The 15559-nt window shown below is 35.0% G+C and overlaps 2 protein-coding genes across 3 annotated transcripts in view; both read left to right on the top strand.

Annotated features, from left to right (window-relative positions):
- G3BP2 (G3BP stress granule assembly factor 2) overlaps window positions 1–15559 on the top strand; it is a 39912-nt gene extending 24353 nt beyond the window's left edge. The window contains exons 3-12 of one of the 2 annotated variants that reach the window (XM_055434826.2): window positions 387–468; window positions 1183–1356; window positions 1798–1888; window positions 2759–2861; window positions 3368–3548; window positions 4518–4616; window positions 8926–9028; window positions 10274–10402; window positions 12105–12223; window positions 12589–15559. In XM_055434826.2, the coding sequence (XP_055290801.1) occupies window positions 387–468; window positions 1183–1356; window positions 1798–1888; window positions 2759–2861; window positions 3368–3548; window positions 4518–4616; window positions 8926–9028; window positions 10274–10402; window positions 12105–12223; window positions 12589–12861 (1354 nt within the window). In that variant the 3' untranslated portion in view covers window positions 12862–15559. The remainder of the gene's footprint in view (window positions 1–386; window positions 469–1182; window positions 1357–1797; window positions 1889–2758; window positions 2862–3367; window positions 3549–4517; window positions 4617–8925; window positions 9029–10273; window positions 10403–12104; window positions 12224–12588) is intronic. The other variant, XM_055434827.2, reaches the window with a different exon arrangement.
- LOC148777879 (NADH dehydrogenase [ubiquinone] 1 alpha subcomplex subunit 1) lies at window positions 11525–11963 on the top strand. Its single transcript, XM_088836393.1, has one exon. It carries the CDS (start codon window positions 11619–11621, stop codon window positions 11829–11831), a length of 213 nt encoding a protein of 70 aa, XP_088692519.1. The 5' UTR covers window positions 11525–11618; the 3' UTR covers window positions 11832–11963.

Here is a 15559-nt window from a genome sequence, read left to right as displayed (position 1 = left end):
AACTGAGTTTTTATATTTGACAAAAATGGGTAAATAAATAGCAGCATCAGTATTCAGAATATATTTTGAATGTCTCATTTTCCCATTTAACAGCATATAGATACAGTAAGATGAGAATAGCTAAAGACAGCATAACTAATAGCCAGGCACACTAAGAATTCTATGTCATTGCTCATTTAATCCTTATAGTAACTCTGTGGAGAAGTTACTCTTGTTCCATGTTACCAAGGAAAGTGAACTTGAAGATTGTAAGTCTCAAGGTTATACAGCTAATGAGTGACAGAGCCAGACCTGGAAACTAGCTCTGCTTAATACCAGGACTCTACTCCCTCTTAGACTTCTTTCTCTTCGTAACTTAATGTTAATCATTATCAATGCTTTTATAGGTTTTATGGCAGGAATTCTTCTTATGTTCATGGTGGAGTAGATGCTAGTGGAAAGCCCCAGGAGGCTGTCTATGGCCAAAATGTAAGTGTCAATTTCATATACATTTAAGATTATTTTGACTTAAATTTAAACTTACTTTAACTTGTTTAAGTTAAGATTATTTTATTTAAGTTAGAGATTTGGAAAATAGTCTTCTTGTGCCCATGGATTTCTTCTTGAGTGTGATCAGTTAGCTGTGCTAAAGTTTATGTTGCAATACTTGTCAAATGTGCTTTGAGTTCTTATAAACATTGATTTTGTAGGAAGCACAGTATTAGCATTGTCATGGATACAAAAGAGAAAATGGGACATTTTTATATCATTGGTGTATTTTATACCTGAAACAGTTGAGACAGTGTATAACATTTATAGAAATGTGGGCTAAACCTTATGTTACAGGAATGAATAGAAATATATTCCTTATGACTTCGTAGAGGATGTGGGATTTCAGCTAGTCTCTGAATTATAGGATTGGCGTTACCAAACAAGAGGAAATTGAAAGAAATGCAGACAAGCAGTAAAGTAAAACCACGTGTGAGATCATGTAGTAGTCAACATAGTTTATGGAGCATGAGTCTGTCAGTAATGCATAGCATGGTGGAATGGATTCAAATGAGGTAGAGAGATTAAGTAGTTAGTGTTCTAGAGTTGTGAGGAAATCGGTGGAAGTCTGTAGTATTGAATAGGTAACTTAGTATTAAAAAGGTAATGCAATATCATGAGTTTGTATTTCCTCCCCACCTTCTCCTAATAAAGGATATACACCACAAAGTATTATCTCTGAACTTCAGCGAATGTCATACTAAAATTCGTCATGTGGATGCTCATGCAACCTTGAGTGATGGAGTAGTGGTCCAGGTCATGGGTTTGCTGTCTAACAGTGGACAGCCAGAGAGGAAGTTTATGCAAACCTTTGTTCTGGCTCCTGAAGTAAGTTTTCATTTCAATTAATTTTCATTTATGTAATTTCATTTTGCGGTTAACTAGTTGCTTGAAATGGCTAGAGTTTCCTCTTACAGGTATAGGTATGCATGTAGCTGTTTTTGAGAAATCTGTGTTGCAACTGTTCGTTTATTTGAACTTTCTGTGCTTTGACTATTTAGCAGAAAATTGAGATCCTGATACAAATGTGCAAACTGAAGATTAAGATTACAGAAATAATATTAAAAGTATATTATTTAATAGTTTGAAAGTAGTCATTTCTTGAGTTTAAGTATTCTGTGATTTTCTTTATATTAACATTGCATGGTCAGCTTTGGAAAATTATATTCAGTCTACATTATTTCTGTATTAAAATAAAAACTTTATTCTCTTTATGTCATACCACGTTTTTGGGTATTTATGGAGTATGTGGGTGTTTTTTTTTAATAGGGATCTGTTCCAAATAAGTTTTATGTTCACAATGATATGTTTCGTTATGAAGATGAAGTATTTGGTGATTCTGAACCAGAACTTGATGAAGGTGAGGTTACTTTCAAGATACAAGGGTTTTGTTGGTATTAGTACTCTTTAATGGCATGTAAAGTGTGAAACTTACAGAAATTTGACTCCCTAACCGAGTCAAAGCCCCTTTACTCCTTTTTGTTCTTTTTTTGTTTGTTTAAAAAACATGTTCTTTATATGAAATTATATATACACAGAAAGTGGGAAAAAAATCTCCTTCAATGTCATTCTCTATAGATAACCAAGAATTTGGTGACTACTACAGAATTTTGTTGTATTCTATACCGACTGACACTTTCCTAAAAGTGGAAGTAGCTGATTCAAAGCTAGGCCTTTTTTTCATCTAATGCATCTTTGTTAGCTGTTGATATTTTTTTGTCTATATCATAATTATTTAATCATCTATTGATGTACATCAGTTTTTTTCTGATTCTCTGTCATTATTGCTTCATTGAATTAATGTGGCAAAGGAAACTGAATTATGACCTTAAGACCATTTTTTCCAGGGACTTTCCTGATGGTCCAGTGACTAAGACTCCGCACTCCCAGTGCTGGGGGCCTGGGTTTGATACCTGGTCAGGAAACTAGAACCCATATGCTGCAACTAAGATATGGCACAGCCGAATAAATAAATATAGTTTTTAAAAAAGACCATTTTTCCCTACCCTTTCCTTTTCTTACTAATAGATCTTTTTTACAAATAGTGTAATTCCAAACTTCATCTTGCTTGCTCTTTTTTAAGAGAACAAGGAATAGTAAGTGCCTTTGTACTTTCAAGAAATATGCTATTTTAAAACTATTTTATGATTTCTTTGAACATTAAAAATACATGTCTGAAATTGTGTATTAAGCCTCTTAAAAAGAGATGTGGTGTATTATGTGTTGTCAGAATCAGAAGATGAAGTAGAGGAAGAACAAGAGGAAAGACAACCATCTCCAGAACCTGTGCAGGAGAATGCTAACAGTGGTTACTATGAAGCTCACCCTGTGACGTAAGAATAGTGATTGCAAGGCCAAATTTGGCCTAAACTATTCATATCATGTAGTTACAAGAGGTTTTTGTTCCTAGAATTGTTGCTGAAAGTAAATTCTTGATAAAGCTATGTAGCCAGTGCCTATTTTTCACGTATATGCAAGAAATTTGGAAAGCATTCTTACGTTTAATTAAAAAATTGAACATGGTTTGGCCTAAAACTGATCACTTGCTAATAACGTGTACTGTTTGGGACAACACGGAGTATTTTTTAAATAATGGGTTTTCCTTATTTCCTAATAGTGCTAAAGTAAACATGTTGAATAATCCAGTTTTTACATTTAGGTTAAAGAAATGCTGCTTGAGAGAGTATTGTTCCTTCTGCCTTCTGGTTCTTAGTGAACTTTGCTTCAAAACAGTGTATATTACTTGTTGTGCCCATTAATTAGAGAAATGCTGAATTTTCTCATATTTGAGTTGATCATTTCACTCCTACTGAAAAGTGAACAAAATGTTTTATTGTAGTAATGGCATAGAGGAGCCTTTAGAAGAATCCTCGCATGAACCTGAACCTGAGCCAGAATCTGAAGCAAAGACTGAAGAGCTGAAACCGCCAGTGGAGGAGAAGAACTTGGAAGAGTTAGAGGAGAAGTCTGCTTCTCCTCCGCCTGTTGAACCTGTTTCTCTGCCACAGGAACCACCAAAGGTTAGATCAGAGGAACTCTTTAGACTCGTAACATCACGCTTTCATACGGTGCCATTAATGAAGCATGACCTTTGTTCTGTTATGTTAATTTTTGAATAGTAAACTATGCTTTCTTTTACGTGTATGAAAGAAGCTGTGGGGTTTTTTTGGTAATTCTGAGGAAATCGTATTTCACCCCCTAAAAACACCCCTCAGAATAAAATTTAAGATTGATTCTTATCTGTGTGCAGTGTTTAGTACCATACATGAAATTATTTGAGTCCATGTAATAAAGCCGAGAGTTGCTCTTCCATTCTGGATTAAGTCCTCTACACACGGATGCAAACAGGAGTCACGCAGTTTCCCAACTTAAAACAAATTGGCCTATTGGTAAAACAAGTGATACGTGTGCTATTTCTGGTTTAAATGGAAACAATTTCCTTACTACACCAAACTGTCTTGGAAAGATGAGTGATACCCATAGTGTTTCATTTAAACCTACCTAAAACATCTTTTGTCTTTCTGTAAAGTAGGTATATTTGGGTAGTGAGAGGAGGAGATTGCTTGTTCTATTTGTGAATGTCTGTTAAAGTTTCCAGCTAGTACTCTCTTCTTTCCTGTCCTTCCTCTCTCCCCTTAGCGCCATCACAACACCTTATCTTCCCCCCAAAGGGGAAATAAATTGATTCTATTAGGTTCTTATATGTGTAGTGGTTAGTGGTTTTGCTTGCCACTTGCTCATCTACTTAGAGCATATAGGAACTTGATTGTGGATTTATTTAGTAGTTCAGACAGTCATAATCTTGCATAATGAGATTCTGAAACCTGGCACATAGACTGGCATGTGTGTGTGTGCCTTTCTTTTTAGGATTCCTCCAATATAGAGCAATAGTTTAGAAATGAAAAGAAAATATATATTTGGAAGTTTCCCTATAGGAATGTTGGTGGTTTTCCATGATTAGTAGTCTAGGTTTGTTGCATTTCCTGCAGGCTTTCTCCTGGGCTTCAGTGACCAGTAAAAACCTGCCTCCTAGTGGCACTGTTTCTTCCTCTGGAATTCCACCCCATGTTAAAGCACCAGTCTCACAGGTAACCAATCTGTGAACACATTGGATTGTATCCTTGTTACATTGCCAATTGCTTATCTTTTTCATACTTTTTAAAATGAGTCAATCAGAAATTATGGATTAAATATACAAAAAATTGTATTAAATGTCAGTTGCACCCACTTTAAATGCCAGCTCTCCATTCATCATCTGCATAGGTGGTATTTGGGGTATGGGTGTGTGAAATATAGATTTAGTTAGTTTTAACAATATATATTGTCATTTAAAAGCCGCCTTAAAATAACCAAAAAACTCCTTTTTATAAGTTTAAAATATCATTTAGCAAAAATATTTTAGGGAAGAAATTTGAAAGCCACAAAGTAGTATGGCATTATAAAGAATCATTGTTATTTTTTTTTTTAAACAGAAAACTAAAAAAAAAAAAAAAAATGCACTGCCTAAGCTCTCAGTCTGTAAGTGGTTCATACTGTTTAATTGAAGCCTGTACCAACTTATGACTGTAGTGTTCACCTTAACTGATCATTCTAGTATTCTGCCTTTTGTCTGTCATCTTACCCACCTCAGAGCTTTCAAAAACATTGAAAAATAAAGACACTGGCTACCTAATGTGTTCATTAGATATACTTTAGAGTTAACCAAATTCTAAAGTAAATAGGCACAGTTAAAGGGTATCCAGTACTTCTCCTACATTTTGAGTCAAGCTTCATTCCGGTATAAAATTTACATGTTAAATGGTTAGTGCACATAAAGTTGTGTTTATACACCTCTTTTTGTGCTCTAAACATTGAAACTGTGAGATTTCAAAAGTAGCTAGTAATTATTAGGCAGTCTACCTGGTGTTGGTAACATAATTAGCTATGTAATAGAATACATGGCCTTGTGGTAGTTTTTCTTTTTTTTTTTTTCAGCTAGATATTCAGGAAATACTGAGTAATTACCTCAGATCACAAACTAGAAGTCTGTCTTAATGAAGAAAATTATTTTGCCAAGTACTGATTGTACTTTTCTACCCATCTGAAGACGCAATAAGTGATTTCTGAATTTTCTTTTGGAATTCTTCATTTCTTACCAGATTTGTGTTTGGAATCTTTTGGATTATTACTTGAATTTCAGAGAGTTGGCTACATTTATTTTAAACTTACCCCTAGTTAAAAGTTAGAGTAACTAATGCCTATTACGCCTTTAGTATGGCACCACACATTGTGCAAAGTACTTATTTATTCTTACCTAATCCCTGCAACCCACCTGTGAGAATGGTTACTATTATTATTCCTGTTTCACAGACAAGTAAATTGAGACTTTGAGTACTTCACCTAAGGTCAGACAGCTATATAAATAGTAGGGCTTTGAATTCATGCAGTTAGATACCCATGCAAGCCTGTAGGTTCTTCAGCCCTTGGAGGGGAATGTATTTCTGTTTACATCAAAGAAGAAGAGTGTTTACATCAAAGAAGAGGAGTGCTATGTCTAAGTCATGTCTGTGTATTACATTGTATTAGATCCTAGCCTCTTGTCTAGAGAAATAAAATTTTAAGTTTAAGAAAAAAAAAAAAGGGTAAGAGACTGAATTGTATTTTAATAACCTATCCTCTTATTAAGACAAAATTTTAAAAATTTATAATTTAAACTTTAAAACAAGTTTCTGATCTCCTTAAGCTGTATAAGAATGGATTCATAATTGTTTTCCTCTTGTTTTAATAAACTGTTCAGTTTTATTTTGTCATTTTGGTATAGTATCCATTTCCTTAACACTTTGAGCATAGATTATTAATAAAAGTCTTCCCAGGTGGTGCTAGTAGTAAAGAACCTGCCTACCAATGCAGGAGACATAAGAGACACGGGTTCAATCCCTGGGTCAGGAAGATCCCTTGGAGGAGGAAATGGCAACCCACTCCAGTATTCTTGCCTGGAGAATGCCATGGACAGAGGAGCCTGATGGGTCCCAGTCCATGGGGTTGCAAAGAGTCGGATATGACTGAAGCAACTTAGCACACATTAATAAAAGGAGAATTAAATGTAATTCCAAAGTATTGGTAGGCGTTAATTTAGAAGTAGTTATTTTCTTGGCAGATTTGTTGGAAGTTGATTAGTTCATTTAAATAGCTTTTGTTCAGTTGAAGTACACATTAGTTGTGGTTTTACCTGCTGTTACTGAGTTGATTTGATGGTTTCATTTTTATTTCATATTCTGTTTGCTTTCATTTGTGGAATTTGTCATGTGAGCACACTTTCTGGTTGCATGGAATTAATTTTCGGGCCCTGAAGGTTGTATGTGGTTGTCTTAGTTTACTTTATCTCCTTGGAGCAAGAAGTTTCCATGAAATTAATCCTGAAGAATTGTAAGTGCACAGCTGGTTTAGTTGACATAATGAAAGAAATATTGATAAAAATTTTTTTGTCTCATATTTTTCTTGTACTGACATCAAATATCTAAAAAGTTGATAAATTCATGTATGGGTTATTTGTAAGATGTTGGAACTTATTTAAACTTGTGTTTTTAATATCAAATCCTTAAAGGATAATAAGAACTTTTTTGTTTTGCTATCTGTAGTTATTTTTGTTTCAGTAATCTTTGGAAAGAATCTTAATCAGTCAGCTAGAATTCTTTTTTTTTTGGATTGAATGAGTTGAGGTTTTTCTAGATACTTAAAAAGTATGATTTGCTATTTTTGTTCCTTAAGTACTAGCTTCATGAAACTTTAGAAAATATCTGTTCTTTAATAAGGTTTTATATTCATACTGTTCAAGTTGTGCTTTTAGGCCCTGCCTTCCTCAGTTGAAATTTCTAAATAACTTGCCTTTTCCAGGCATCATATTTTCCATCAAATTATTATGTAGTCTTAAATTCCAATTACAGATAGCAGTGGTCTTAGGGCTATAATGTTGGTTCCCTGGTCAGGCTAGAACATTCTCCTACATGTTTTGAATTAGAGAACCAAATATAATTTAATTTTAAATGAACCATTAGTTACTGAGCATCTGTGTCTAATAGCACTGTACCTGGTACTTTTTCTGGTGTAGAAATAAGATATGGTCTTTGTAGGAATAAATACACATAAATAATTTAAATACCTGAAAGAGTTAGACATTGAAAATTTTAGCTAAAAATTCTAGAACATGGGGGAAGCAACTTCATTTTGAGAGAAGTAGGAAATCTAGAAGAAAAATAAGTGAGTGAGACAGGCGAGTTTATTAAAGACTGCTCGGATAGGAGATAGTATACCTTTTGGTTACAGTGGGTGAAACTAAATTGTCTTTGAAAGAAACATAGCTCTTTATACCAAAATTTGTCCTTGCAAATTATAGTATCCCAGTTACATAAACTATGAAAGAGTTTGAGCCACTCTTGGGCTGAGATACTCAGAGGTGGTCAGCCATAAAGATAACTAGTTTTTTGACTTGACACATTATCCATATTCCTGCTGAGTGTTTTCAGCATTCTTTGAAGGTGCATATGTTTTCTCTCTTCCTTGGACCATAAGTATTTGGGCAATAGACTGCCTGAAGAAGTTGAAAATACTGAAAATGCCATGTATGAAGGAAAAGGTAACACATGTAGATATCATTTTGTTTTTAACATAGTTATTTAATTTTAGCAGAAACTTTTGGAGGGTAACTTAAAATGATCTATTACTTCTCCTACCACCCCCAAGAAACAGTTAAGAAGCATTGTTGGGGTCAGTCCTTAAATAAATGCATACCTCTCTCATAAGGAAGAACAACAGGGAGCTAAAGGACTTCTTTGACTGTTTGAGATGCTATAAACATTTCCTATATTGTTTTTTGTGTGCATCTTAACTTTAAGGTAGTATTTTTAGGTGCCAGAGTATGCTAAATTTTATATTTTGAATTACCAAAATATTGATTTAAAAAATTATTCATGATGTGGGGTTTATATATTGCTAAGCACTAAATTTGAAGGGCAGCAAACTAATTAGAAGTATGTCATATATTCTTGTCTTCCAAAGATAAAGATGGCTTTTTATTTTGTATATGTACTTATATGAAATGGCTCATCTTGCATTTTTTTACTTTTGTAGCAGTATCTGTCTCAATGTGGATGTAACTTTATTGAAAAAATATGGTTGTAAAAAACAGCTTATTATGAATTATAACCTAGAGTGAGAAAACAAAATTTACCCTACAGTCCTAGATTGGTACAGAATATCTTTATAAAAATTTGTTTCACATATATAGGACATACATTAAAAATATTCTAGACTTAAAATTACCATAGTGCCTGCTGGTGACTTGGTTGTTGCTTTAGTTTGGTTGTTTTTCTCCTGTGGAATGTCTTTCTTTATAATGTGTTTTTTTCCCTTGTATTTTAGCCGAGAGTGGAAGCTAAACCAGAAGTTCAGTCTCAGCCGCCTCGTGTGCGTGAACAGCGACCTAGAGAACGACCCGGTTTCCCTCCTAGAGGACCACGACCAGGTGAGCCAAGCCCCTCCTGTGAGCTTCAGCAGTTAGCACTTGGAGAGATAGAGAAAACTGAACTGAAAAAAATTTTAGTTATAATGTATTTTATATGCAAATCCTTTTAGTAACAAGTTGCTTAAAGGCTAAAGTAACCTGCTATATATACAGCCTGGGTAAAACAACTAACTTTGAGGGGGAAATTAGTTGACATGTCATAGGGACTTGTATTTTGAAAATAATAAGAGAATTTTGAGACACGTTTTCTTTGGTTATTGTCACTGGTTCTAAGAATTCAAAACCGAGCTGCCAATAACCTACTCTCTTACTTAGCACTCTTATCTCTTCACAGATAAACAGTAAGCACACCCTGATTCTTCTTATTTTGATTGTCTTAGGTATTAAGTAAGTTGCCATGATTTTTGACTTGTTTCCATTGTTAGCTAATATATGTAGAACCTCTATTTGAATTCTATAAATATGTTTAGATTGCTTTTGGGAGGAGGTGGGAGATAGTATACATCATATTTAGAAAATATACTTTTTTAATTTTAAAAAAAAAGTGTGTTATTAAACCAGGAGTTATGGGAACTGGGGTTTATCCCAGCCTTGTCACTGAGTTTGTGATCTTGGGTAAGACCCTTAAATCATAACACTCTCTTAAACCGCTCAGTTACTGCACAGACTGTTTCTGTGTGATGCCTTTTTTATATGCCTCATTCTGTTCCTTGCGTTAGTGAGAGGATCATGTAAGGTTTTACATATGTAGATACGAGCACCCTAAGGTGTATAAAAGGGTATACAAATGACATATTATTGCTGTTAAATTTACTGATTTGGCTGTAATGTTACACAACAATCTTTTATACAAGATTAATTTGTGAGCTTTAAAATACTGAACAAATATTTAGTACAAATACATCTCTCTATCTAAACTCAGTTTGGTGCCTGGGTGATAGCAAGAGTTTGGTTAAGGAGAGATACTTGTATTGCTGATACTTGGCTTTCACGTGATCAGACCAGTAGATCTAAAAGAAGGGACTTTAGCAATCTAGTCAGTACCCTCGGTTAACACTTCAGTGTCATGTTGTTTTCTAACTAACCTACTAATAATAGGCAGTTCCACAACTCAGAGGAGCTTATTATCTCATTAAACTAAAACAAAAATATCAAGTGTTGGGGTTTATAACTTTCATTGCTTTGAACTAGTTGTTTATTATATGACATTGTAAACTTTAATATTTGCTCTGTTCCTCTTCTCAGGCAGAGGAGATATTGAACAGAATGAATCTGACAACCGTAGAATAATTCGCTATCCAGATAGTCATCAACTCTTTGTTGGTAACTTGCCACATGATATTGATGAAAATGAACTAAAAGAGTTCTTCATGAGTAAGTGGTTTACTTTGCTTTATGGTAAAATTAAGCAGAAGGCGAAGAGAATTTTTTTTTTTAATCATAAGACTCATTCTTCTTGACTTTTATTTCAGAGAAAGCATTCTGTTATAATCAGGGTTTTCACATAACATATTCCAGATAATTGACGGTAATGCCAAATATTTTTGACAACTATTTTGATTCGCTGTAGTTTCTAGAGTTTTTTTAAAAAATTTTTTTAGACTTTTCTTCCCCCTTGTTAGTTACCCATTTTTATTTTTTTAAACTTTTTATCTTGTATTGGGGTGTAGCCGATTAGCCAATTAATGATGTGATAGTTTCAGGTGAACAGTGAAGGAACTCAGCCATACATATACTTGTATCCATTCTCACTCAAGCTCCTTTCCCATCCAGGCTGCCACAAAACATTGAGCAGAGTTCCATGTAGCTATACAGTAGGTCCTTACTGGTTATCCATTTTAAATATAGCAGCATGTACATGTTGATCCCAAACTCCCTTAACTATCCCTTCCGTTTTATCCCCCCTCCAAACCATAAGTTCGTTCTCTATGAGTCTGTTTCTGTTTTGTAAGTAAGTTCATTTGTATCATTTCTTTTTAGATTCCATGTATTATATCATATGTTATTTCTCCTTTTCAGTCTGACTTACTCCACTCAGTATGGCAATCTCTAGGTCCACCCATGTTCCTGCAGATGGAATCATTTCATTCTTTTTAATGGCTTAGTAGTATTCTATTGTAAATATGTTCTACACTGAGGAGAGTACTTTTTTCATAATATGATTTTTTTAAAAAAAACATTTACCTCTGTACACAGTGTGTATATCTCTAGGTACTGGTCACCTTTAATTGATCAGGAGTATAAGGTTATATCAGATGTTTCCCAGTGACTGTACTTAGTGGTGATTTACCTGGTTCTGTGGGGGTTAGAAGAAAGAGCTGGGTGAATCAGTCTTAAATTTGGAAATGGCATTCATCCGGCAAATACAAATCTAATATAGAAAATAAAATTGTCTCTCTAAAATGTGTAGGTAACTTTTCCTTTTGAATGGACTGATAAAGATGCAGGGCAACAGAATAGGCTAATAGTTGGCATCTTAAGTGAATGACCTATAAGAGTGAAAGTACCGGGGCTTACCCGGAAGAGATCGAAGCCGGGTCACCTTTAAGGGACCTGGAAGGGAGTGTTTGGCCTCGGGAACGGCGTTGCGATGTGGTTCGAGGTTCTCCCCGGGATCGCCGTCATGGGCGTGTGCTTGTTCATCCCGGGAATGGCCACCGCGCGCATCCACAGGTTCAGTAACGGGGGCAAGGAAAAAAGGGTTGCCCATTATTCGTATCAGTGGTATTTGATGGAAAGAGATAGGCGCGTCTCTGGAGTAAACCGTTACTATGTGTCAAAGGGTTTGGAGAACATTGATTAAGGAAACGTTTTCCTGGTTGATGAAGAACAACTCAGTCATGCTCTTCTATCCCTGCTAGTATATTATGCAGCATATTGTGTAGCATGCATTGTATTTTGTAGTGTGTAATAAAAAAAAAAAAAAGTGAAAGTACCTTAATGTGCACTGGGTATAGCAGCTTGTAAGTTGTATTTTGAAACGGATCAGGAAGAATGAGATATTTCATTCTGAACAGTTAGTTACAAAATATTCTGTTAAAATATTTTATCCTTTGTGTAATGTATATTTTCACAGGTTTTGGAAATGTTGTGGAACTTCGCATCAATACCAAGGGTGTTGGGGGAAAGCTTCCAAATTTTGGTTTTGTGGTTTTTGATGACTCCGAACCAGTTCAGAGAATCTTAATTGCAAAAGTAAGTGACTTAAATGGCATAATTGAATACCTTATTATTCCTGTTGTATTTAATGTGAATTAGTCTTTTTTAAATGGTACAGTTAAAAATAGTTTATTATGAACTAGTATTTATGCAAAGAATAAAGATGTGTTAGTAGTTTTAAAATTTGAGGTATGGGTCATTTTAAAATAAATTTGTTTCATTATTTACTCTGGTAAAGAAGGTTGGATATTGAGAATAGATTGCATATTGAGAATTTTATGGAAAGTTTTTTTGTCTTTTAGGATTTTCTTACTTATGTAAGCAAGTAAGAAAATCACTATTTCTTACACCACTATTACTGTCTAACCTGCCCATGTACATTTTTTTCTTCCTTTTTAAAGCCAATTATGTTTCGAGGGGAAGTACGTTTAAATGTGGAAGAGAAAAAGACAAGAGCTGCCAGAGAGCGAGAAACTCGAGGTGGAGGTGATGACCGCCGGGATATCAGGCGAAGTGATCGAGGTCCTGGTGGTCCCCGGGGGATAGTAGGTGGTGGAATGATGCGCGACCGGGACGGAAGAGGACCCCCTCCGAGAGGTGGCATGGCACAGAAACTTGGCTCTGGGAGAGGAGCTGGGCAGATGGAAGGCCGCTTCACAGGACAGCGTCGCTGAGGCTCCACTGTTGGCGAAGTCTTGGCAGTGGTACATTATTCATCGTGTTTGCATTCTTGTTAATTTTTTTTTGGCTTTGGAATGTGACACAGCCTTTTTGATCATTTCTTTGATGTGAAAAGCATCTTTTGGTATCAGTTAAAATGAGGTGGACATTATTTCCCCAATTTTACAACAGGATTCGCATTGTTAATTTATAAATCTAGACTTGGAGAATTAAGGACTGAGAAATGACCATATCTTAAAACTATCTACAGCAAAATGAACTTAAAAGGACATGCCCAACTGAATTCAGGTCCTTTGAGTCAAAAAAATCCTCTGCTGCACATTTTGTTTAAGTGTTACTGTTTCTGCCTATTATTGTTGGAAACACAAATAGTGCAATTTGTGCAATTGGAGAATCTTGCCTTTTTTTCTTGGCTCCCCCCAAAAATACAAACCAACAGAAACTTGTTATGCACTCATCAGAATGCACTAATGGGTACTCTGAACTCATTAACCTTGACATCTGCAACAGGAGGCAACAGGGGAAAAAATCTTTCATCTTTTTTTCCAGTAGAGCATAGTTTGTGAAATGATGAGGGCATTTTTACCTGCTTGCTGTGACCAGCGTGTGTACACATAAACCTTAACAAGACTACAAGTATATTCCAGAAAGAAGTCATTTAGTTATGAACTAAATAACAAAGATCAGAACTTCAAATGCTATGTATGGTCTTGAATATTAGACCAGATTTAGTAGCTCCATATCTAAGGTTTTTTTCTACCTGCCCCTCTTCAGTACAGGGATGGCTGGCTGCTCAACACACTCCTCCTCCCCCTTTTCCTTTCTTTAAGCTGTGTACAGTGAAAATTGTCTTTACTGTATTTTTGTTCTCTGGTAATATAATACGCATGATGGTGCCTTCTATTAATACATCATTCCAGTCTTGCTGGTAATTTTGTACAGTATAGTGTATAAATTGCTGTGCTGCAAAGCCAAACAGCTGCAAAATGTTGAGAAATCATTGAAGTATATAAAAATTGCAGTATCTTTAAAATCAGTAAAATTGACTAGTATATTATTTACCTTGTTCTTCAGTTAACAACTTTGTGTTCTCTGTGGGAGGGAGTCTTGTGTGTTTAGGAGGGAGAGAGAAGGAGGAAGTCAGTTATTTGAGTCAAAGTCTCTTGTTGACTTTTCTCTTAGCCTGAAAGTGAACGTTGAAGCATATCACTTGAGGTGCTTGGAAAAGTCAGTCAACTTGATGTACATTTTTAGTGACCTTTTAAAAGCAGTCAGATTCCATAAATGGCACGTAAACCTGAAGTGAGGATACTGCAATTTTCAGAGAAAAGGACAGCAGCTCTTAAGTGTTTGCATTTTCTATTTGGGGGGGGCAGGGAACTGTCATTCATTTTGCACAATTCTTGACCTGATGTCAGCACCCGAGTGGCTCTGAATTTAAGTCTGGGACGACAGTCTTTTATTTTTACACGAATCTCTAAACAATTCTGTGAGCAAAGTTTGTAGCTGCTGGATTATTGTCTGTCTTTATAGCAAGTTCCGGTAAACCACAAATATGACAAAGGATATCCGATTTTATGCTTGGAGTATTTGGTACCTACCAGTTTCTGATGTTTCAGGCCAGGAGTGGGGTAAATAAGTGTGACCACTTAAAGCTGCTTGTAGCATGGAAGACTTCTCCATTCTGTCTTAGTAAAAACAAACAAAAAATGCACTTGACATAATAGCAAACTGTTTCTTCATTATGAAACTGTTTGCTATTTAGTAAACTAGCAAATGATGCACATATTTTGTTTTTCATGTACCGGGCAATGTAAGTAATATTAAGTCTATCCCTTTTTCCCCCCCTTGAATGAAGTCTTCCATGTTCGAGGAAAAGTCTTGCACTATTGGATATATTTTGGGGACACAGATTTCTCAGTTTCCATTTTGGGGGGCTTAAGGATTTTTTTTCCTGTTTGAAATACATTTACGCTTTCTCATGTATAGTACTTGAAGTTCTTACAAGAAAATTACTTTTGAGTTTTAAAGCTTTTATTCAAACTGCTTTTAAATAAGTGGTTTCTTGTCAGTGTTTTCTTTTTTTATATATAGCATATTGTTCCTGTTTCATTTCTTTCTCCTTCTCCTTCATTTGATATACATATATATATAAAATTTTCAACCCAAGATATTGCCCTACCACCCATGAAAACTGTTCTGGCACCAAAAGTAATGATAAATGTTAAGTGTAATAGAAAATTAAAGCAAAGAGCCATTCAGCTTCAGTCTTTACATACCATGAATAACACATTAAAACGTCACATGGAGAAGTTTACATGGTGATTGTTCACCTGCAGTACTGTGGACTTTTAACATTTTGTCCCCGTTTCAGTGAACCAGAGTAAAAATAGTCATCTACCATAACTGTTATTTGCTGGGTTTTTTTATTGTTGTTGTTTGTTTGTTTTTATTTTTTGGATGGTAATATTCTATTCTATCCTTATGACACTATTGCAACCAAATTGGCTTTACCATCTTGGCTTTAGTAGGTATAGAAGACAATGGATTACCATCTTTATTGCTGTAATGTGTTAAGCATTATATGCTAGTAGTATCTAGTTTAATTGTTTCAGGTGGAAAGTATTCTTTGAGTTTCCATTTTGAATGTGTTTGGACTAAACAAACAATAAACTACTGATGTCTGCAGCA

This window comes from Moschus berezovskii, chromosome 5 (genome assembly GCF_049115385.1).
Source record: "Moschus berezovskii isolate FMDL1 chromosome 5, NW_MosBer_1.0, whole genome shotgun sequence".
Lineage (NCBI taxonomy): Eukaryota > Metazoa > Chordata > Mammalia > Artiodactyla > Moschidae > Moschus > Moschus berezovskii.
The sequence above is the reverse complement of the archived record's forward strand: the minus strand, read 5'-3'. Positions and strand labels throughout refer to the sequence as shown.